This window comes from Nicotiana tomentosiformis, chromosome 11, assembly GCF_000390325.3.
Source record: "Nicotiana tomentosiformis chromosome 11, ASM39032v3, whole genome shotgun sequence".
Taxonomy (NCBI): Eukaryota; Viridiplantae; Streptophyta; class Magnoliopsida; order Solanales; family Solanaceae; genus Nicotiana; species Nicotiana tomentosiformis.
This window is the reverse complement of record NC_090822.1, coordinates 34,534,736-34,556,950: the sequence shown is the minus strand read 5'-3', so window position 1 is coordinate 34,556,950 and position 22,215 is coordinate 34,534,736. Positions and strand designations below refer to the sequence as shown.

The 22,215-nt window shown below is 38.1% G+C and overlaps 1 protein-coding gene across 2 annotated transcripts; it reads right to left on the bottom strand.

The window, feature by feature from the left end:
• Positions 1–304: 304 nt before the first annotated feature.
• On the bottom strand, positions 305–20,442 carry LOC104117940 (26S proteasome regulatory subunit RPN13). Of its 2 annotated transcripts, XM_070187849.1 has the most exons (14): positions 20,253–20,314; positions 7,482–7,586; positions 5,537–5,629; positions 5,312–5,371; positions 5,122–5,160; positions 3,641–3,715; positions 3,488–3,554; positions 2,706–2,787; positions 2,176–2,291; positions 2,055–2,078; positions 1,544–1,638; positions 1,386–1,463; positions 1,241–1,295; positions 305–599 (listed from the first exon to the last, which is right to left on the bottom strand). In XM_070187849.1, exons 3-14 carry the CDS (start codon positions 5,618–5,620, stop codon positions 457–459), a joined length of 918 nt encoding a protein of 305 aa, XP_070043950.1. In that variant the 5' UTR covers positions 5,621–5,629; positions 7,482–7,586; positions 20,253–20,314; the 3' UTR covers positions 305–456. The 2 variants fall into 2 exon arrangements, with proteins under 2 accessions (XP_070043950.1, XP_070043949.1); XM_070187848.1 differs by lacking the exon at positions 7,482–7,586 and having other exon boundaries at positions 20,253–20,442.
• Positions 20,443–22,215: the final 1,773 nt, after the last annotated feature.

The following is a 22,215-nucleotide window of genomic DNA, read 5'->3' as shown; positions in this document are numbered from 1 at the left end:
AATAGTATAACATATTTTACTCAAGAAATAGTGCTGTCTAGGCAACTTAAGAAAATCGTTATCTAAACACAATCCAATTTCATTCTAGTTGAGCTACCATCAACGATCTAATCAAATTTCTTTGAAAATAATGAAAGAGGATAAAAGAGAACTTTGAGAATCCATGATTAATGCAATAGAACCTTTAATTTTGATGGTGAAACATCATACCTTGAATGATTTGAATGTCTTATCACCTGAAGAGCTGCAATAATAAGTTGAACACAATTTGCCGTATACTGTCTGCATAAAATGAGGCAAGAAATGAAAGAAACTTCACCCTGAATCATTAATTCTTTACAGTGCTAGTAAACAACATAATCTGGAAATATCAATTCTTTTTCTCTAAAATAAACAAGGGGAATCAACATTGTGAGAACTCCATAAGAGCATCTTGTACTGATTTGGACTCATATCTTAATGGCCTTCATCCATGGGATCACTTCTGTTACACGTTTGAGATCTTACATCCTTCTCATCCTGCCTTGACTCGTTGGATCCTGATGCACCGGAAACAGAATCTTCCAGTGCCTCAAGAAAAGATGGGACCGTTAACTTATCTGCACAAATTATACATAAACAATAACCAATTTCAACACTCAAAACAGCACTGACAGTTTGATAGTCCCAGCATGATTCAGTGCATCAGAAATGACTTAGAAACAAAGTTCTGGTACTAAATCAGCAACGACCAGTTGAAATGCTAAATCAGAGGTATGACCAGCGGGACCTAAGATAAATTGAGTTACACTCACATGAACCGGAGCTCAAGGTGCCAAAAGGCAAAGGTTTGATACTTCACCCACTTTGCAATGATAAAGAAATTGAGTATGGCAGGGTAAAGTAATGGCTTAAAATTTACAATATTGAACTTTCGTATTATATCACATCATATACGGGTCATCCCAGATTAAAATCAGTTTATATTAGTATAAATTGATGGGGGGAGAGCAATCTTCCATTTAAGGAAAAAGTTCAATCTTTTTAAGGACGGAGCCAAAAAAGGAGAGGAAGTCAAAAGTATTTCGGCTCAGAGGGAAGAGTAAACATCATCCACAAGCAAACACAATTTAACAGAGATGACAAGGGAGTAGATGAAAACTCGATCATTTGGAAAAATTAAGTAGTTATTGGAAATTAATCTATTAGTGTTTCATTCCTTTTAGCTACCGAGATGACTAACAACTCAATGCTTGCTTACATTGACTGGGATCAATTCCAAACTGAGTCAGATCTATTTGTCCAGTTCGAAGAACCTGCAGTGAGAAGAGAGTCAAATTACAAACACAACCTGCAAGCAATACCTAAAAAGCTGAAGCGGCAGGACAGAGAATTTGATCACTCACATAAGTAAACGAGTCTAGTTGCTGGCGGAATGGGGGACTCTGCAGCAACTCCAATAATTCATGTGGTGTCCAATGGCCCTGCAAACATGACAATTTTCAAGATAATGTCACCAGTGCAATTCTTGTAGTTTGGGAAAACAGTGGAGCCAAATTTTTACCTCAGGCAAGTGTGAAGCTAGTTCTCCTTCTAGTGGTATTTCTTCAATCAGTGGTAATATGAGCTCAGGCCTCAAAATATCTCCCAATCCCAATCCTGGTACAGCAGCAAGATAAGTTAAAAACAATGGTGTATATGCTATATTGTTCGCATTACATAAACGACCAGATTGGGCTTGATTCAAGTGAAAAGTATTGTTGTACTCGTACTCACTTGGCATTAAAATTTCTAGATGATGTTCTCCAATTGCAAGGAATAAAAAGAAGAAAAAAAGAGGTAAAGGAGAACCCTCATAAGAAAAATAGAAGGCAGCAAACGAAGCAGATTATACATCAAGCTTTAATTCCTGTATACCAAAAAATTGCTAAATATTCTTCACTCTAATTTTAATCAACATCTCAACAACAGTTTAACTGCGTCAAAATCCTTTTAACTTAAAAATAGTGAATTACAGTATGCCGTCACCAAACATCAAAATGCTCAAACAAATTATGAGTCAACCAAATGCCTACCTGCATCAGGATCTACAGCCTCATCTGCATCAACCATAAGAAATAACATTATGTCCAAATGGAGATTAAATGATAGAGATTGTTAAACATAACAAAATTGAAGGAAAGCAGTCAACTAAACCTGTGGATCCTATGTTACTCAATATTCTTTGAAGATCAGCCAACTTTACAGGACCCGAAGACGTTACATCACTACTTGCTTCAGTATTCATGCTTGCACTAACCAAATTTCCCGCCCTGAAAGAGCTCAGCCAGATATTTAAATATTTCCAGCCTCCAGCAATTTCATAGAGATAAAGATAGTCGTGTACTACTACTTAAAAGGAACACCAAAAGGAAAACAAATCAATCAATTAATTAACTATGCCTCTTGCAGGCCTTCGGAGCCGGTAATCTGTTCGGCCTAAGATTGAAGCAGCATAGTCAGTGAGGAATAATATAGCCGACCCAACTTGCTAGGATTGAGTCGTAGTTGTTGGTGCTGTCTCAACCTCGAACTAGTCGCTTGTGTTCTTAAGTAAATGTGAAGTGAGACAAACCCATTTGCATGAGTCCTTAAAAATCTTTGTTAGCATATAAATCTTCCCAATATTTGTAGCAAGATGCAACTTCAAAAACAGATCGTATACTGCTCAACTATATTAGCATTACCTCGATGAAATATCTTCCTCTACCATATCTTCAGAATTTTGTAATGGAGCCGAAGCTTCAGGCTCATCTTCACCAGGGAACTCTATTCAAACAAGTTCAAAATATACCAAAGTTAAAACAGGTATGTTAAATAATCTTCATTCTTTGGGGAATAATAAAAGTTATACAGATAAAAAAAGTCAATTAACGTCATCCAAATGTAGGTACTATAACAATATATTAGAGTGCATTCCCCAAATTAGAATTCCATTTCCATCCCCTTTAGGTTGTTACAACGAGTACTACACCTCAACCCTAAACTAGCCCCCTTAAAGTTCTTAAAGGTAAAAGATTCACACTTGACACATAATAAATCGAAAATGTTAAGAGCCAAACATCATGACACTTGATGAATAATATTTTCATGAATTGGTATCAATCAAACAATTTAAAATTTTTTTTTAAAAAAAAAAAAAAGAACCAAACAACATGAAACACACACAAAGCTCAGGAAGAGCCTGCCACACTGCAAGTGCATGACGCATTCGAGTCTGCAAGATCAAAATAGGCAGACAGGAAAGAAGGAAACTTAAGGCAGAGAGACATTGGCCTGATATCTTGAAAACTCTTAATATTTGCTGCGCTTGTCCTCGTATAATCATAAATTAAGTTGGTGGAAGATGTATTATTCTTTTTCCAAATCAACTTTCAAGAAATTAAACTTTAAAAAGGAGATAAAGCAAAATTAAAAGGGAAAAAATAGTAAGAATAAACCAACAAAAACAGGAATAAATCTTGACTACCAAGTGGTTGATTCAAGTGGAAGTTGACTGAGCTACATATCTGTGCATCATTGTCAGCTGCTGGCTCCTGCACAAAATGAAAGGATAAATTATCACAATGCATGTTCTTGTAACTCAAAAGCATACAGAAATATCCATGGCAACAGAAGTGACCTGTATCCAAAAGAAAAACTTTCTATCGTCGGTACAGAACTTCAAGATGTAGACCCTTCCAGATGATTGATTGACCTGAAGAGATTCAGACAACAACGGATTAATAGCAGAGATTAATTAATGTGAGAACCTCTGAATGACAAATTTAAGGAAAAATATTTAAATAGGAGGAACGTTTGGATCTCCTGTAAGTAAATAATGAATAGTTAGATCGAGAGTTAATTCCCATGGTCACCCAACTTACGGGAATATCCTACCAAAGTGTGGTTTGGGACAGCAAAGTCATCCAACTATTGCTTTTTTCTTTAACTCAGAAATAAAGAACACTCATTTGGCATGCCATGTCATATAAAAAATATATTTTTTAATGATAAACCATTTAACCCATGTCCCTTATACCCAATTAACCCACCCAATAAGAAAATCGATCTATATTAAAAAAGATGATCTATTATATTAATGTTCAGAACTTTCCAAAGCAGTGCCAATTATATTCTTTTCAAACTATAATATACTAAAAGATTAGAGTGATTTACAGTTTTACAGTGATTTACAGTCTCTAGAGGCCAGATAATAGTGTGAAAGAGGGTGGTGAAGTCAAAACATTACAAATTACAAAATTAATTACTCATTTCTTAAAAATTTAAAGGTTAAGTAATAACCTATTTTAATTTGACATTCTGTACTGCATGTATACTTCCTATGGAGACATTGGACTCCCAGGTTTGTTTTTAAAATACGGTTTTAAACATAATTCTGAAAAAAGATTCGTGTATTTAGCTTTCGTACACTGATTCTGGATTAAAAACAGAATTTTCATTGCTTTTGGATTTCTATTCTAGATTTCTAAAGCCTCAATTTTTGGATGTAAAAGCACTTGAGTCGAGAACCAAAGTAAAGAGCTTCTACTCTCTTATTTGGTGGGAATACAACAGGAGCAAGCACAGGTATTTAATTACCTCACGGATGTTTCTGAGATTAAAAAGAAGCTAATTTAATGACTTTGAAAAAGTGCAGTAAGTACTTCCTCCGGTCAAAAGATTTGTCTATCTTTGTTGCTTCGATCCTTTTAACAAGAATTTACTTTGTTAAAAACAAGAACTTTGTTATTTTAAAGTAGACCCATTTTCTTATCGGATGGGTTAAATGGGTATAATAGACATTGGTTAAATGGGTTTTATCATTAAAACATATTTTTTAATATGACATAGCATGCCAAATGGGTGTTCTTTATTTTCTTTGGGTGACTTTGTTGTCCCAAACCAAACAAAAGTGACTTTGATAGGTTATTCCCATAAGTTGGGTGACCATTCGGGGAATTAACTCTTAGATAGGCAATCATGTTTAGAGTCACTCATTAGTCGTTAGACAATATTGATTCTGTATTTTGTGAACTTCATCTTAAACATTACAGAAATCTTTTGTTGCAATTGGATAGTTCTTCAGTGATTAAAGTAACAAGCAACGGGTAATAGAAATACCTTCTCAAAAACTGCCTCCTCTGGGAAAACAATCTGATCCTATGATCAACTTTTGTCAAGAAATAACTCTCAGAATTTTATTAATTACTGTGGATAGTACTATTTCCAGAATAAGAGCAATGATCAATAAAATAGAAGTGAAGCAATACCAAAGACAGAATTCACTATGATTTGGCGGGAAAAAGGATACATCTTCGACAATGTTGAGATTACGGTCAAGCCACTGAAAATGGAGTAGTCCCTCGTCACCCTAAAATATAAAAAATGACACCGTAATTTCATAACAGATATTTAGACATTTATAAAGCAACGCCTTTGTAAGATCGCCACCATTTAAGCTAGACGGGGTCAAACTTAGGTTAACAACAAAAATGACAAACCAAATCAAATATGCTTTCTTTTGAATTCCTCATACCCTGCCTATACGAACAAGTCCTTTCCGTGAATCAGGGATAACTTTTTTCCCCTCTATGATCATTTTACCGGCACGAAATTCCATCAAAGTTTCCTGCTCAAAATAATACCAATATATGTCATTTATATCACCAATAAGAACCAATGAAATGTCAAATGAACAGAAAAATATTTACCATTTCATAAGATAGACTACATGTATGCTGCGCTTCTTTTTTGTAATTTTGTTTTCTTTAGAAAGGGGAAAACAATTGAACAATGATACAGGAAAAATTAGCAAAGGTATTCCTATCTTTGACAACTAACAATTTTCATTATGGAGAAAATCAGAAATTCGACATACAAGAGAGTAAGAGAGTTATGCTATAGGAAAGAAGAAAAAAGGGGCAGAGCTCTCTGTGACTGTCATCCAATATGTGCATCTAAATTGGGGATGTTCTGTGTACTCTAAGATGAAGAAAAGGTACTTGCACATTTTCCGTCAAAGAAGTGGCATCCTTGACTCCTTCAAATGTCTTCCTATTCATATCCTTCCATGTGTGGATGGATCACATCTGACAACTTCTCTCTCTTCCTCTTTCCTCCTCCGCTCCAACTGGTTGTAAGCTCCTCGGCACATCTAGGAATAACCTAGCTAAGCATCTTATTCTACAATATGGATGGCCATCATAGTGTATCATAAGGATCCAGTATTTTAGCACAAAAACACCAATTTTATAAAGGATCTGCCTCTTTCCTACATTTTTCTACTGTTAAGTTGGGAATCCAAGACAATCTATACGAAAAATGGTAAGTTAGGAAAGCAAAGTAGCCAGACAGACTCTATGATTAAGTCACACCCCTTCCTCTTCAGAGGAAGATTAACAAGGATTTCACCAAGAACCTGCCCCCTGCACCTCAGTCCACTTCCAATTTTCTGAAAGTCATCTCAAACACTATAACCTTACACAATCATAACAGAAGTTTTTTAAATATCCAAACTCTGCACTCCACTTCTGTCCTCCTCATGACATCCATCCCACCCTTGCACATGCTTATTGAATGATACATGCTCTAACCTGCCTGATGCATCCAACTTCTCCTTACCCTCGCTTAACCGCTGCCGCTCTTTAACAGTCATGATAACTTTCTGAGTTTCTCATAGCTAATGGCATGAATGCCATAGACTTCTCATCTTCCAATACCTGACCACAACTATGAGCAACTTATCATGTTTGATGCCAAAATTGACGTGCACGCTGCTTAAATGAATCACGTAGTGAATTTCAAGACTTCACCAATCTTATTTTGACTAGCATTGCAAAATTTGCAGAATCTATGAGACTGAAAAAACAGCCGAACATAATTATCCCCATGACAAACCAGCTCAAAATTTACATTTTGTACTAAATCTTTTGTTTTCTAATGTATTGGTAATATCTTTCTAACTTAGATACCACAAGCATCACCCCTTTGTTTTCCTAAACAAAAGACCAAAAAGAACGGACAGCCTTTCACTATACTGTACTATGCTTTCTCAAACAAGAATCATATGGGGCTGCTTTTGGATTATTCATTCTTCATCTGGAAAGAGTCTAAAAAGTGATGAATTCAGCTGACTTCATCGTAATTGCTTTTCATCCATATCAACCAAAACAACATACTGGGAAAAGTTACAGGCATCGCTTCCTCCATTGACCTGCTGCTATCAAAACTTGACAATGCAGTAACAGTAAAGCAAAGCATTGCTCAATACAAACCAGTGGTGGAATTAAGAGGCCACAAATAAGCTACTGGCAGTATGCCTTCCTCCTCCACTGGGGTTGGCCTCCCAGACCAAGATAGCAACGATATTACTTCTGCTGGACATCCATATATACTTAAAATGGATGGAGCTGTTTTTTGGAACAATTAAAATCTTAGGAAAGCCGAAAACAGTTAATTATCAAGTTAAAATATTTGCAAACCTTCCTATCACTCCCTTCAACCTTGAGACTTGATTATCAGAAGACAACTGAGGAAGATGCACAACACTAGCTAGCTTCGAATCAGAAAAAACCTTCAAATATTGGCTGAAGGTAAAAGGTGTAAAGCAAGAGAAAGGGCTTTCATTATTTAAAAATGTTTTGAGAATACAATATCATTAAGAAAATAGTGAATTAGATATATTGAAGTGATGGGACATTATGTAGCATTTCCTTAAAGTTAGATAGAATTGAGTTGGTTTGGACCAGCACAAAATCCAAGCAAAGAATCACCAAGACAGTTTAATTAAGTACAAAAGATCATAGAACCGCCAAATAAATAGCCTAGTCTTACTTATCGAAAAATAAATAAATATCCCAGGCAAGAACCCAAACTGCTTAACATAAAATGTAACTATACTTAGTAACAACCTCTAACCCCCCCCCCCCCCAGTGTTTTGGATACCGTGCGGCGACAAATAGCGACGAGGGCCCACTTCACTTCGCTGCTCGCCTTTTTGATGTGAAGCGACAATTTATACAAAAAATAAAATATTATATATATAACTAAAAACTCAATAGCAATAATATATTAATAAATATATAAATTCAAAAATTAAAAACTCAATAGATAGTCATAGTAGATTCATAAACTAAAAGTCTAACTAGCAACATCTATTCTTCTTCAAGATTTTCAAATTCTTGAATTTCAAGAACGTTAGCATTATATTGGCTATCATCTTCTTCATCCTCGGAGTCTTCATAAAAAAAACAGAGCTTTTCTCGGACTGTTCTGGTGAGTGCAGCAGCAGTGATAAAAAACAAAGCCAGAAAAAAAAAAAAAAAAAAAAAAAAAGGGAAAAAAAACAGAGCAACACAGACTCTGTTCTGTTGCAGCAGCAACGATCAAAAACAGAGCCCAAAACAAAAAGAAAGAAAAAAAAGGAAGAAAAAACAGAGCAACACAGACTCTGTTCTGTTGCAGCACCAGCGATAAAAAACAAAGCCCAAAACAAAAAGAAAGAAGAGAAGAAGAAAGAAGTGCCCTAATCGCAACAATGTCATCGCAACAGTGCCTTCGCAACAGTGCTTTCTATGGCCGAGCCTCTTCCATCTCTTCTTCTTCCTAATTTTCCACCACACCCATCAAGAGCCAAAATCCCCGCGTCCAAACCCCAGTAAATTTCTCCGGCAACTGAGCCCTCACGCGCCGCCAACTCACCTGTTTTTCCGGCGAGCTTTCAGCCACGCGCCGGCGCGTGTGGCCTTTTCCGGCGACTTTTCAATTTTTTCTCTTCAGACAGCCTCTTCTCGAGGCATTTCCGAGCCATCCCGTGCCAGTTTCACCAAATTCCGACGACTTTTTCTTTTTCCGGCCTTTAAACCCCAGTTTCTGACGATTGTTTCCTTTGTTCAGTACGAGAAAACCTTCCTCCCTTCATATATACTGTTTTCACCCACTGTGAATACTGTTATCCCGACTATTGAGGCTTTTTCCGGCCAGTTTTTCCGGGACAGCCACATTTAGAATATGATGGATTGTACAGAGAAAAACTCTTTTTTCTCTCTAGAATCTAGAAAACTGGAAAACATGTCTTTTATGAAAGCTGTCTCTTGGCCAGCCCTAGAACTTGGGGGAAGATGCCATCGAAAGCTCGACGTAGGACAGGAGCCGCACTTCTCGCTGTCCGAGGAGCACACTCTCAGGCGCAAGGGTTTCTTGGTATCTAGTCTCATTGGGTCTTTCTCCAAATGGATTGGTTCTCCGAAGGCTGTTAGGAACTGGGCAGCAGAGGCATGGAACGTCAAGGACGGGCTGAAAATATCGCAATTGGGGGACACTCAATATCTCTTTCGTTTTGTTGACAAGTCTCAAGCATCGGAAATTCTTGTCAGAGGAAACAGGTGGTTCGATGGGAACTTTTTAAATCTAGACAGATAGGTGGAGCATGATGGGTGTCTTGACCCTCGCTTCACTGGCGAAACATTGGTGGTCAACATGGTGGGTCTCCCGGTGCATCTTTGGTGTCTTGACCTATTCAAGAAGATAGGGGAAATCTGTGGGGGTTTTATTGATGTCACTTGCAGTTTACACGATCTCTCGCGAGTGAGGATTGTGGTGAGGAAAGGGGGCAGAATCCCTGTCTCCACTGTGGTGGAAGATGGCTACTTGAGTTATAGGGTTTGGTTGAGCCCTGAATTTCGCCCTATCTTTATGCCTGCGATAGCGACGGAAGAAAAGGGAAGGTCAGATATAAGGGAGGGGAGGGGAAATTAGTCTCTGAGGGGAGGGGAGGGTTCACCGGATCACTGGATTAAGCCGGAATCAAACGTTAAATCGAGAAGAGACGAGAGGTTTGAAATCGGGGGAGAAAGACAAAATTTTAACAGGAGGAGACGTGAATGGGTCAGTGAGGCGGACTGGAAAGGCAGAATGGGACGGTCCTCTTCTACTTATCATAGGGCCGGGCATGTTTTCAGCAAGTATAGGCCTGGGCTTCCTCACATGGGCCCAGCAACTTTCCCCAATTCCATTAGAATTGACCCTAAGGGGCCCAGTTTATCTAAAGCTGCGCATGATAAAGCTCTTAAGCATATAGGAACAGTCGTTCCTCCTTCCTCTGGCCAAGGTGCTTCACACAGTGGCACTCCTTCACCGAGCTCTAGTGACATGTGCCCCTCTACGGTGGCCGCTGCTGCAGGGGCAGAACCGGCTAAGGATGATGCTGTTAATCCACGGCCCCCCGCCTCTGATGGACCCGGTTCCATCAACCCCTCACCAGCTCCTGGGCTTAGTTGTGCTGAGGCCACACTTAAAGCTTCTTCTTCTTCTAGGGAGATTGTTGAGCATGCCCCTATTGATGTTAGTGTCGGACCAGTATTTTCAGTTAATATGCCGCCAAGGGTTCCGTGCTCTCTTCCGCCATGCTACCCTACTGATGGTTCTGGACATTCCTATAGCAGCGGGGTGTTAATTTCAGAGGTTGCTGACCCCAGGAAACGATGAGACCCTTTCGGAGGTTAAAACTCCTAGTGCTAGCAATGATATGGTCTTGTATTCCTCTGGTAGTAGCAAGGAAAGGGCACATATAGAAGAAGCCTGCCCAATTTCGTCAAGGATCGGAGGAGGGGATATGTCTTTTTGGATGGAGGATAAACTATTAAAATTTGGGAAGTTTCTAGGTGTTTCTGTTGAAGGGAAGGAAGATAGGGTGTTAGAACTGTTGAGGGAGATTGAGCAACAATCTCTTTACGAAGGTGCAGGGAGGGAGTTGGGTAAAGGTGTTAAGCAAAATAACTTAGGGGATGTAGTGGTGTATCAGAGAAGGGGGCGAGTGTGTGACAAAGAGAAAGGGACCTCGGCTAGGGGGGTGGGGAAATGGGGGCTATTGTTGCTTATGGAAGTTAAGATCCTTTCATGGAATGTGAGGGGGATGAATGACCCAAACAAAAGGGTCATCGTCAAAGTGGGAGTTAGGGAGTGGGGTGCCAACCTAGTTTGTTTTCAGGAGACCAAAATGGAAGTTTTGTCGGATGCGATCGTGAGAAGTGTCTGGGGAGGTAGCTGGGTGAAATATGACTGGGTCCCAGCAGTGGGAAGTTCGGGGGGCTTCCTACTTATGTGGGATGATAGAAGCTTGGAGGTAAAGAAGATTAGGAAGGGAGTTTTCTCTTTGGCAGCTCTCATCAAAGACAGAGTGAGTGGGATGGAGTAGGGATTTGGGGGAGTGAATGGGCCGGTAGGGGAAGGGTCCAAGGTGTCTTTCTGGGAGGAACTGGCCAATATTATGGGGGAATAGGACATTCCATGGGTTCTAGGGGGAGACTTTAACACTATTAGATTCCCGGAGGAGAGATTAGGGGGTAGTGTGATTTCGAGGGCCATGGAGGAGTTTTCTGACTTCATCAATGATCACTTTCTCATTGACCTTCCTCTGTCAGGGGAAAGGTTTACTTGGGCCAGGGCGGAGGATTCCAACTCAAGGTCTAGAATTGATAGATTCCTGACATCTCCCTCATGGGATGAGCTGGTGCCGAATGTGCTGCAGATTCCTTTACCTAGGTTGACTTCAGATCATTTGCCTATTTTGCTAGATGGATGCAGAGGAAGGGGGGTGCGTGCTCCCTTCCGATTCGAAAACATGTGGTTGAAAGTGCCAGCATTCTGTGACAAGGTGAAAGAATGGTGGACAAGCTATGGGGTATCAGGGACACCTTCATACCGTCTTTCGAAGAAACTCAAATTGCTCAAGGGAGATATTATTAGGTGGAATAAGAAGGTTTTTGGGAGGGTAGAGGTTAAAATGAGGGAGCTTATGCATGAATTGGGGGATTTAGAAAGAGGGGAAGGGGCGGGGAGTTAGACGAATCTGAGAAAGAGAGATTGGGGGAGGTTAAGAGGGAAATAGTCGAGTTAGCAATAGCTCAGGAGACTAGTTGGCGGCAAAAATCGAGGGCGCTCTGGCTAAAGGAGGGGGATTCGAATACCAAGTATTTCCATAGGGTGGCGGTCGCAAATCGAAGGAGAAACTTCATAGAGTCCTTAGTTGTGGATGGGCTGAGGATTGAGGGAGGGGAGGAGGTAAAAGGGGCGATAGCGGGGTTTTATGAGAACTTATATAAATAGGAAGTTAGTTGGAGGCCGACTTTGGGGGGAATAGAGTTCAACCATATAGGGGAGGGAGACAGCGAGTGGCTAGAAAGGGTTTTCGAGGAGGACGAGGTGCACGAGGCTGTGTCGTGTTGTGCTGGTGATAAGGCCCCCGGGCCTGATGGTTTCTCCTTGGCTTTCTTTCAGCTCTTTTGGGACACTATCAAGGGGGAGTTGATGGAAGCCATTAAATACTTCTATGCGAATGGTGTTTTCGAGAGAAGTATCAATGCTTCATTTATTACTATTGTGCCTAAGAAAGAAGGTGCATCTTGTATCAGAGACTACAGGCCTATTAGTCTAGTGGGGAGCATTTACAAGATTATTTCTAAAGTGCTTTCCAACAGACTTAAGAAGGTTCTTGACATGACTGTTTCGTCCTCCCAGAATGCGTTTGTGGAAGGTAGGCAGATCCTGGATGCTGCCTTGGTGGCAAATGAACTTGTAGACTCCAGAAGGAAAAATAGAAAACCCGGCTTACTTTGCAAGTTAGATCTTGAGAAGGCTTTCGACCATGTCAATTGGAAGTTCCTGGACTTCATTATGATGCGGATGGGGTTTGGGGAAAGATGGAGGGGATGGATAAAGTTCTGCATTTCCTCAGTCAGATTCTCTGTCCTGATTAATGGTAGCCCGTGTGGTTTCTTTGGCAGCTCCAGGGGTCTCAGGCAAGGTGACCCCCTATCCCCCATGTTATTCATTCTAGTGATGGATGCTCTGAGCAAAATGATGGATCGTGCGGCGGGCAGAGGTTTCATGAGAGGATTCTCAGCTCCGATTGGGGTGCTCAGTGCCCGAAGTGTCTCACATTTGCTTTTTGCGGATGACACACTGGTTTTCTGTGATGCCGATATGGATCAGTTGACCTACCTGAAGCAGGTCCTGCAGTGGTTTCAGTTAGTATCAGGACTCAAAATCAACATGGGCAAGTGTGAGATTTTCCCGGTAGGTGAGGTTACTAATATTGATGCCTTGTCTGGTGTTCTCATATACAAGGTGGGCTCCCTTCCCACTACTTACCTGGGCCTCCCTTTGGGCGCTTCATATAAGGATACTACGGTTTGGAATCCAGTGATCGAGCGGGTTGAAAAAAGATTAGCAGGCTGGCAGAAACGGTATTTGTCAAAAGGAGGTAAGGAAGTGCTTATCAAAAGCACTTTATCGAGTATGCCCACCTATTACTTATCCATGTTGCAAGCACCGGTGAGCATCACAGAAAAACTGGAGCGACTTCAAAGGAACTTTCTGTGGGATGCGGCGGATGGAACTAGAAAGTTTCATCTAGTGAATTGGCAGACAGTCACTTCCCCAAAGAAGTGGGGTGGACTTGGAGTGAAAGATCTTAGGGTATTTAACAGAGCTTTAATGGGAAAGTGGCTGTGGAGATTCGGGGTAGAAGAGCATGCTCTATGGAGGGAGGTCATAGTAGAAAAGTACGATTCAACGGGAGGGGGTTGGAGGACCAAGGCGATCACAACACCTTTCGGGTGTGGCATGTGGAGGAGTATCATGAAGAATTGGGAAGCATTCAATGGCAACATCACTTACAGGGTGGGAGATGGAAGGAGAGTCAGCTTTTGGAATCATAGGTGGTGTGGAGAGGTTACTCTGAGGGTCTCCTTCCCCCACGTCTTCAGAGTTTCAAACCAGAAGGAACTGATGGTCCAACAGATTCGCAAGGAGCATGAAGGGGGGTAGTATGGGACCTCTCATTCAGAAGGAACATGCAAGATTGGGAGATTGCGGAGCTTCAAGTCTTGTTGGCACTGCTATACGGGCAAGACATGCTCCAGCCATCCTGTGACTCTTGGAGATGGGGCTTGCGTGGCGATGGTTTGTTCACCGTAAAGTCCTTTTACCAGAGTATGTTGGTGAGAGAGGAGACCAATTTTCCATACTCCTCGATCTGGATTCCTAGGGCGCCCACGAAGGTGTGCTTTTTTGCATGGCTAGCGGCAAGGGGAGTGATCTTGACTGCTGAAAATCTCCGAAAGAGGGGAATTACACTTGTTAGTTGGTGCTACATGTGTAAAAGCTCTGGGGAAGAAGTTGATCACCTTATGTTGCATTGCCCTGTGTCCTCTGCATTGTGGAGGTCAATCCTAAATCTTTTTGGTGTTCAATGGGTGATGCCAAGCACTGTAAAGGAAATGTTATATAGCTGGGGCGATTTTCGTAGAAGAAGAAAGCAAAAGGCGTGAAAATTCGCCCCGTTAGCTCTCATGTGGGTAGTATGGGGAAGAAAAATAGGAGAGCTTTTGAGGAGATTGAGTCTCCTTTTTCACATCTTAAGAATAGTCTTTTATCTTTGATCGCTTTTTGGTGCACTGATTTAGCCCCTACTTGTATAGAAGATTGGGCGTCTTTTGTAGAGAATCATGTTCTGATGTAAATTCTCTACGTCTTGGGTATACTTCGTGTACACGGGAGTTCTCTCCCTTTTGATTAATACAATTTACCTTATCAAAAAAAAAATAAATGGAAGAAAGAAGAAAGAAAAAAATTAGACAGTCACAGAACAGAAACTCGAAGAAAGAAGAAAGGAGAAGAAGAAAAGAGATGAAGAGAAGCATACCTGATGAAGAAAGAAGAAAGGAAATTGCTGGTATGTTGTAGGTCTGTTGTCGACTTGAAGGAGAAAGAGTAAAGAAATCGCGAGCCCTAATTTTTTGTTTTAATAGATCGTTGTTGCTGACTTCGAGTGTGTTTGGCTATGCTTATAAGCTGGTCAAACTAGCTTATAAGCACTTTTCGGCTTATTTACGCGTTTGGTAAAGTTAAAAGTGCTTATAAGTCAAAAATAAGCCAAATGTCATAAGCTGGTCACCCCCAACTTATGAATTTTTAGCTTATAAGTACTTTAAGTTTGACCAAGATTTTTATTATTTTATCGTTAAAATATTCCTTTTTAGAACAAAACTCCTACATCGATAATCTCTGCCTCAAGTAGTTTTTCAACCTAAACCCCCCGCCTCTTCAAGTCTGCAATTCTCATTGACTATTTAAGATAAGCAAATCATCTATTCCTTTGCATATTTGTATCAATGTAATTGTATATTAATCTTTGAACTGTATGTAATAAATGAGGACATATCAATTTTTTGGTGTATTGCTTTCTAAGTGTTGTGGTGATGAAGACAATGTTTGTTTCTCTTCAAATATTTTGTCCTATTTAGGTTTATTTTTCTGAGAAACTTTTGTCAATTTATTAATTATTATAACTTATGATTATATGCTTATCATAAAATAAATTATATTTATCATAAAAATTATCTTATCTAAGCACAGTTGTATTTAAAATAAAATGACAAATAGAATATTTTGTATTTGAATCGATCTAGAATCTAAAATTTTGAAGAAATTACGCCCTTATAAGTGTAAACAATTCTAAGATTATTTAAGTCATTTTAACAGAAAAAGAGTTTATCAGCACTTTTTTATCAGATACTGCAGCAACTTATTATCAATTTCAGTACTTGTATCCAAACACGTAACTGCTTATTTATTAAATCAGTTTCGGCACTTAAAAGTGCATTTCAACACCTAATGCTTATCAGCTACTTCAAATCAGCTAATCCAAACGGGCTCTTCTTCTTTTCTTTTTTGCAAAAAGCGATGCTACAGGTCGCCACACGCTACAGAGGCAGAGGCGCTCGCCTCCTTGAAAATGCTACGCCACACTGTAAAATAGCGATGGCCGCTCGCCTCGCCTCACGCTATTAGCGCTAAGGCGAGCGCTATTTACAACACTGGGACAAACAAATGGCAATTTCTGTCCCGCAGTCAATGCTAATAATCCATTTCAGTGAATGATTTTCACTCATCCAAGTAAAAATCTGCTTTCGAATAGAAGAAAGACAATGCTAGAAATCACACTGGAAAAACATAATAAACTAAGCATGATTCCGAACTCCCTCACATTTCCTGCTGATTATGAGAGAGACCTTAACAAAAGAAAATTTCCATCAGGGCAAAAATATAAGCATAAAGCACAAATTTTTCGGACTGACATAAAATCAACTATAAAATCGAAAAAGAAATAAATAAATAGCCCAGACAAGAAACCCAAACAACCTAAAATAAAATCTAACTAAATTTAGTAACACCCTGTCTCACTCTCTCTCTCACTCTCCACAATTTACCCCCCCCCTCCTTGCCCCTTCAGGCAACCTCTGGCAATTTCTGTTGCACCGTCAATTCTAATGATCCTTGCGGTGAATGAATTTTCTATCCAAGTAAGGATCTGCTTTCTAATGAAAGAAAGACAATGCTAGATCAACCATTCTGGAAAAAAACAAATCAAACTTAGCATGATTCCAAACTCCCTATGTCTCTTGCTGATTATGCTTACCTAAACTAAAGAAGATTTCCAGCAGGGCAAACACATAAGCCACTAAAGCATAAAACATGAAAGTACAATCCATTTTGGATGAGTGCGCACCCGCCTAGACAAGCACCCTCCCTCGACTGTCAGGGTAGCTTTCTTTTGCCTCATCCACAGGTCAACTTAAACCATGCCTTTGAAAACACTAGTTGCAGGTTGCTGTACCATTCTTGTAACCATCATTTTTTATCGGTACTCTTATAACAACCGTTGATTGTGTTATTGTGCTTTTCAACCATTTAACATCCTCCAGATCAACTATTGTATTTTCCTTCCTATCTTGCACTTGAGTAAAAGAGGGAAAATGTCTGTTGCTACCGCCACCACCACAGTTTAAGGCTTTTCAGACATATGCCAAATGCCAAAAAAAATTCTATAATTATGATGTGTGCTACTAACTACAGGCTGCCACCCACACAAAAGTTTCTTTCTTTTTTAGTTAGGAGAATACGTTTAAAAGAGAAGTTTTCTTTAAATGCTTGCACCCAAACCTTATTCTATTTCTCTTCAAATTATAAACACTTAAATAAAGAAGCTTGACACGTCAGGTCTAGGTTTTGTTTTACATCTTCAGATATGTAGTTCAGTTCTTTCTACCACAACTTTTGTGTTAAGAGCAGGAAAAGCGCAACACCTATGCAGGTTGTTTACACTGCATAATAATCGGCATCATGTCAAAAATTGAACGCCCTGAACTTCTCCCAGTCCTAATTATTGTACAGTGTAAAAAAGCAACAGGTCTGAATGGATTAACTATGGGATTCTATCAACATTACTGGGAAGTCATTAAAAGTGATCTGTTGAATGCCTGGAACTTCTTCCATAGTCATGATCAATTTAAAAGGCGATTAGATGCATCCTTCATTGCTTTAGTCCCCAAAATAATGGAGCTAAAGAACTTATAGAAATCATTTCATACCATAAGCTGTATATATCTCAAAAGTGCTTATGTCTAGCATATGTTCGCCCCCGCACATACTAGACAGTCAAAACACCTTTTTAAAGCACTTATGCAAGTTTTTTAATCACGTTTGTAGAAAAGAAAGCAATCAAGAGGTTAAAGTCTCACTTAGCTCAAAGCCAAGCCAAAGCATATAGCTTCTCTACTTATCTTCCGTGTCTGATCTCAGTCAGACACATCCAATCTAGGCAAAATATGCAATAACAATGCTAATTACCCATATAGGACAACTCTCCATCAACAAGGTCTCGATAGACCTACTACGTTTTCATATTCAGTGAGTCAAATATGTGATTTATCCATTCTTGGTCCAATTACCCATTCAATTACTCAATTTTTTTTGTTTGGACTTTAGGCTCAAATTCATGATTTTTCTATGTCTAAATCCTCTATCTCAAATCAAAAGTATACATAGATTCATGTATAAAATCTTGAATCTATAAACCCAATCAATTCTAATTGAATATAACTTAATCTCAATGCTAACAATACAATTTAAACTTAAATCTAAACAAATTGAATTTCAATCCCAACAATAATTGTATCTATAAATATTCCTGCTAGATAAAAAAAAAATTGTATCTAATAATATTAAATAAATGGAAACAAAAAGGATTAGAACCTTGAATCATTGCAAACCAAGCTTGGGTTTCTCTCCCTTTTTTTCTTCTTCCTCCTCTCTTTCTACCTCACTCTCAAGTTAAGGAATTGTTTCGGATGAATCTTATTTGCCTTGTCTCGGTACAGCTTCTAGAGAAGTGCACCCCAATCTTTTGGAAGCCCCATTAAATGTTTTAGCTTGTATTATAGATTATATTAAAACTTTCATTCACGTCAGAGAGCTCTTAAATGAGCTCACTTGATGAACTTCACATAGAGCTAATACAGCAGAAGCTTAGACGACTGCGATGACTCTATAAAACCCTTTGCTCCTCAATTTTGTTTTGTGGGCTTTGAACGTTCACTTATTTCATTCTCCTTTTTTATGCTCAATGACAAAAGTAGTCCTCATCAGCTACGGGTTACTACATCCTCCCCCCCCCCCAAAATAATGTTTGAGGATGAACGTGGCTAGAACCATACTCCAAGTGTCAAACAGCTACGGGTATTTTCTATGCATGTCCTATCTTATACTCCCAAGTAGCCTCCTCGGAAGGATGGTTCTACCACAACGCTTTAACCAAAGAAATCTTAATTGACCCTGACTAGTGAACCTGTATGTCTAATATAGCTATCGAGACCCCTTCATAAGTCAAGTTCTAGGTTACCTGGACAACCTGAATGACACGTCTAGTCATGAATATACTTTCGGAGTATCAACATGTAGAACTCTAAATTAAACGCTGACAACTCTAGTGGCAATCCGAGTTTGTAAGACAATGCACCAACCGTTCTAGTATCTCCTACAGGCAAATATACCTCGAATTTAAGTTTTCCCCTCTTCCTGAACCTCACCACTCCTTTCATGGGAAAAACCTTAAGAAGTACTCGATTGCCCTCCACGAAGAGCTCGCCCCTCTTCCAAAACCTCATCACTCCTTTTATGGGAAAAAACTTAAGAAGTACTCGATTGCCCTCCACGAAAGATAAGAGTTTGCCCCTCTTCCAGAATCTCATCACTCCTTTCAAGTCCCATTTATGTGGGGTTTTTATCTTGAAAAATAATTTATATTGATATTTCATTTTATGATTAAACATTTCTTTGTTTACTTTTTGAATAATACTATATGAATCGTTTACACTATTTAAGTATGTTTTTTAGTTACGAATTTAGTCAAATTATTAATTAGTATATGCTCAAATTAATCTGTATCGAAATTAAATTAAAATTAAAAAACACATAACCGCTTATTCATAAATTTATCTCCAACACTTAAAAGTCCTATTCAGCACTTGTTACTAATAGTTATTTAAATTTAACTTAACCAAACAGCCTTTTAATTTAATGATAATATGTTCAGCGTGTCATAAGATATAATTAAATTACCAGTGACCAATTAATCAATCAACTAACCATCAAGGGCCTGACTGCAGCATGTAAAGGGTGGCCAATATAGTATAGTCATTCTTTAAAGACGAACCTACGTAGAAGCTTTTGTTCACATTGCTAGAGTCCTCAAGATCTGCAAGTCTTCTTTAATCTATTCATATGATTGTATCAACCAAGTCTTTACCTCCAACAAAGGCTTTTCCTTTTAAATAATGATGCTATTAATATCAGTTGGCGCGTACCTCGACTATTCCATCACGTAGCTTCTATCTTCCACCAACACATGTAGTCATGTACTAAGTAACTCTACCACCAAAGATTAGGTGTCTGTTGGAATTTGAATCCTAATCTCCCGAGATTTTTACTTATTTTATTGACGGCTCTGTCACACCCTTAGGTACTACATATGTTATCTATTTTCTTAACCTAATACCTTTGCAGCTCTATCTCAACCTTGCTGCCATAATTCCTTATAGCATAAGTAGTGACCGAATAGACAATAAGACTGATGCACCTTAACTCTACATATGCCATGGACCTCTTAGCTTTTGTTCCTTGTCCTACTGACACTACTTACATCTAAATGACGATAGTCTTCTATGCACGATAATCTAGTCAAGCTGCAAATTGCTTTTCCTAACTCCTCCGCCAAGGAAAAAGATAAAAATATTAAATGAGCTAATAATAATAAGGACGCAGTTTATGAGCATAATCTCAATCTTCTAGCAGGTATTAACAGTGCTAAGGTGTTGCAGAACAATAACAATAGAAGCATATTTATCGGGTACCTGAATTTGGGGAAAAGCATCCGTCGATGAAGAACCCATCAAGGCTACTAACTGAAAGCAAATTGGTAATTTGAGAGACAAAAAAATAAAGTTATTCACTATATATTCATTTGAAGCGCATTAAATTAAAAGGAAATTCAAAACAAATAGTTTAGAGAGAATAAGCCGTAAACCCTAACCAGGGTAAGCCACTACTATATTATTATATAATATATATATATTCCATAATTTATATTATATAATTATTAATAAAAGATTTTAAATTTTAATAATTTTTAACATTTGGTAGACGTAAGATTGAATGAGTTAGTTGGATAAATTTTTCTCACCAAATTAAATAGTATATAGTAATTGGATAAAATTTTCTCATCAATTTTATTTTTTTTCCTTTATGTATAGTTTTTATTCATGGTTCTCGCGATTTTACTTTCTAATTTCAACTCAAATTCTCTAAATTAGCTAAAAAAATTTGTCACATTTGATTGATTCACACACCAGAAAGCAAATTCTTTTGTGTCTATCTTTTTTAACTAAGAAATCCCCGAGACAAATGTCGCAAGGTCCAAAACACGATGGATAGTGGGCTCACCCTTTATTATTTTCACTTAAGGGAAGAATTCAATACCATATGACGTGCACCTAACTCATACATCATGAGTTGCGCTCTCACCACTAGATCAAAGTCATGTAGGTTTTTTTGTGTCTCAATATTTTATAAATTTTATAAAATAAAATAAAATTCAAGGTCTTTTTAATATATTTTGGTTTTAGGCCACCAGTTCTGTTGAGTCGCCCCTCATTGACGATCAACAATTATTTACATACTAATGCCCTACCATAAACGTACTGTTCAACCAGCTTTATTTACATTTGGTAACTGATGACACACTCACTGCCTTTAATGTTCTTGTCATTACTGCATTATCTTAAGTGGGACTCTATAAATTTGATTGAAATTGTTAGGGGTGGACAAGTGTCTCTAGTAGGAGAATAGTAAAGACTTGATTTAGGTCCCCCAAAATTTTTAATAATGGATTTTATAATTTTATTTCAAATTAGACAATATTAATATTTGTAGAAAAAATTATAAAAAGTACAAAAAAAATTGTAGGTGTCTGCTCTTTAACAGTTAAAATATTTTAAAATTTCGAATTAAACTACTTAAATCTTCATATTAGTAAATATATTTTCTACTACAATATCAAAGGTAACATATTGCAAATACACGACTAACATCTCATTCATTTAAATTATCCTTTTCTAATAAAAATAATATTACTATGCGAAGTTAAAGACTTTATGTCATGTAAGAATATATACTATAAACAACAAGTATGAAAAAAATGGCAAGATTATTTGTTTTTGCATATATGTGTATACGTACTAATAAAAAAAATATAAGGCCTGTTATTAAAATTTGGCTTTAGGCCACTAATCTTATGGAGCTGTCTTGACCTAGTTAAATAGCTTTTAATAATCCTATTATTAATAACTATACTATATTAGGTTGAAATTTGATAGTGAATAATTTATGAAATTATTTCAAACAGAGGCTACTGGTTACATCTCTACACTGGGGAAATGCTTACGAATTTGGATTTCTGAGTATTGCAAGGCAACAACAACTTTTTGCCGTCAACGACCCTTTTGGGATGTGATTTTTATACCTTCTCGGATTTAGGCCTAATTAGTTACTCTTAGGGGTTGTTTGTTTGATCGAACCAATGTTCTAAAATACAATATCCCCTAAGAGCTTATAGGTTACGAGATTAAAAGAAATATGGTGCATTTATTTTTTTATTATTAACTTTAATAAATTATATAATTATATTTATACAATTAAACTAATCTCGTAATTACTATTATATTATTTCATTACCTTATTGTGTAATTATTAGAGTAGCAATTACACGGTAACTTTCAAACATCGCCTAAGGGGTCGCTTGATTGAGAGATAAGTTGT

What these genes read in the sequence shown, in the direction of transcription:
- LOC104117940 (XM_070187848.1), bottom strand. Translation starts at nt 20,291, where the DNA reads ATGGGTTCTTCATCGACGGATGCTTTTCCCCAAATTCAG. An exon ending in ATCTCAACATTGTCGAAGAT is followed by an intron (nt 5,161 to 5,311) that starts GTATCCTTTTTC and finishes AGTTGATCATAG; the next exon opens with GATCAGATTGTTTTCCCAGA. An exon ending in AGGAGGCAGTTTTTGAGAAG is followed by an intron (nt 3,716 to 5,121) that starts GTATTTCTATTA and finishes GAATCTCTTCAG; the next exon opens with GTCAATCAATCATCTGGAAG.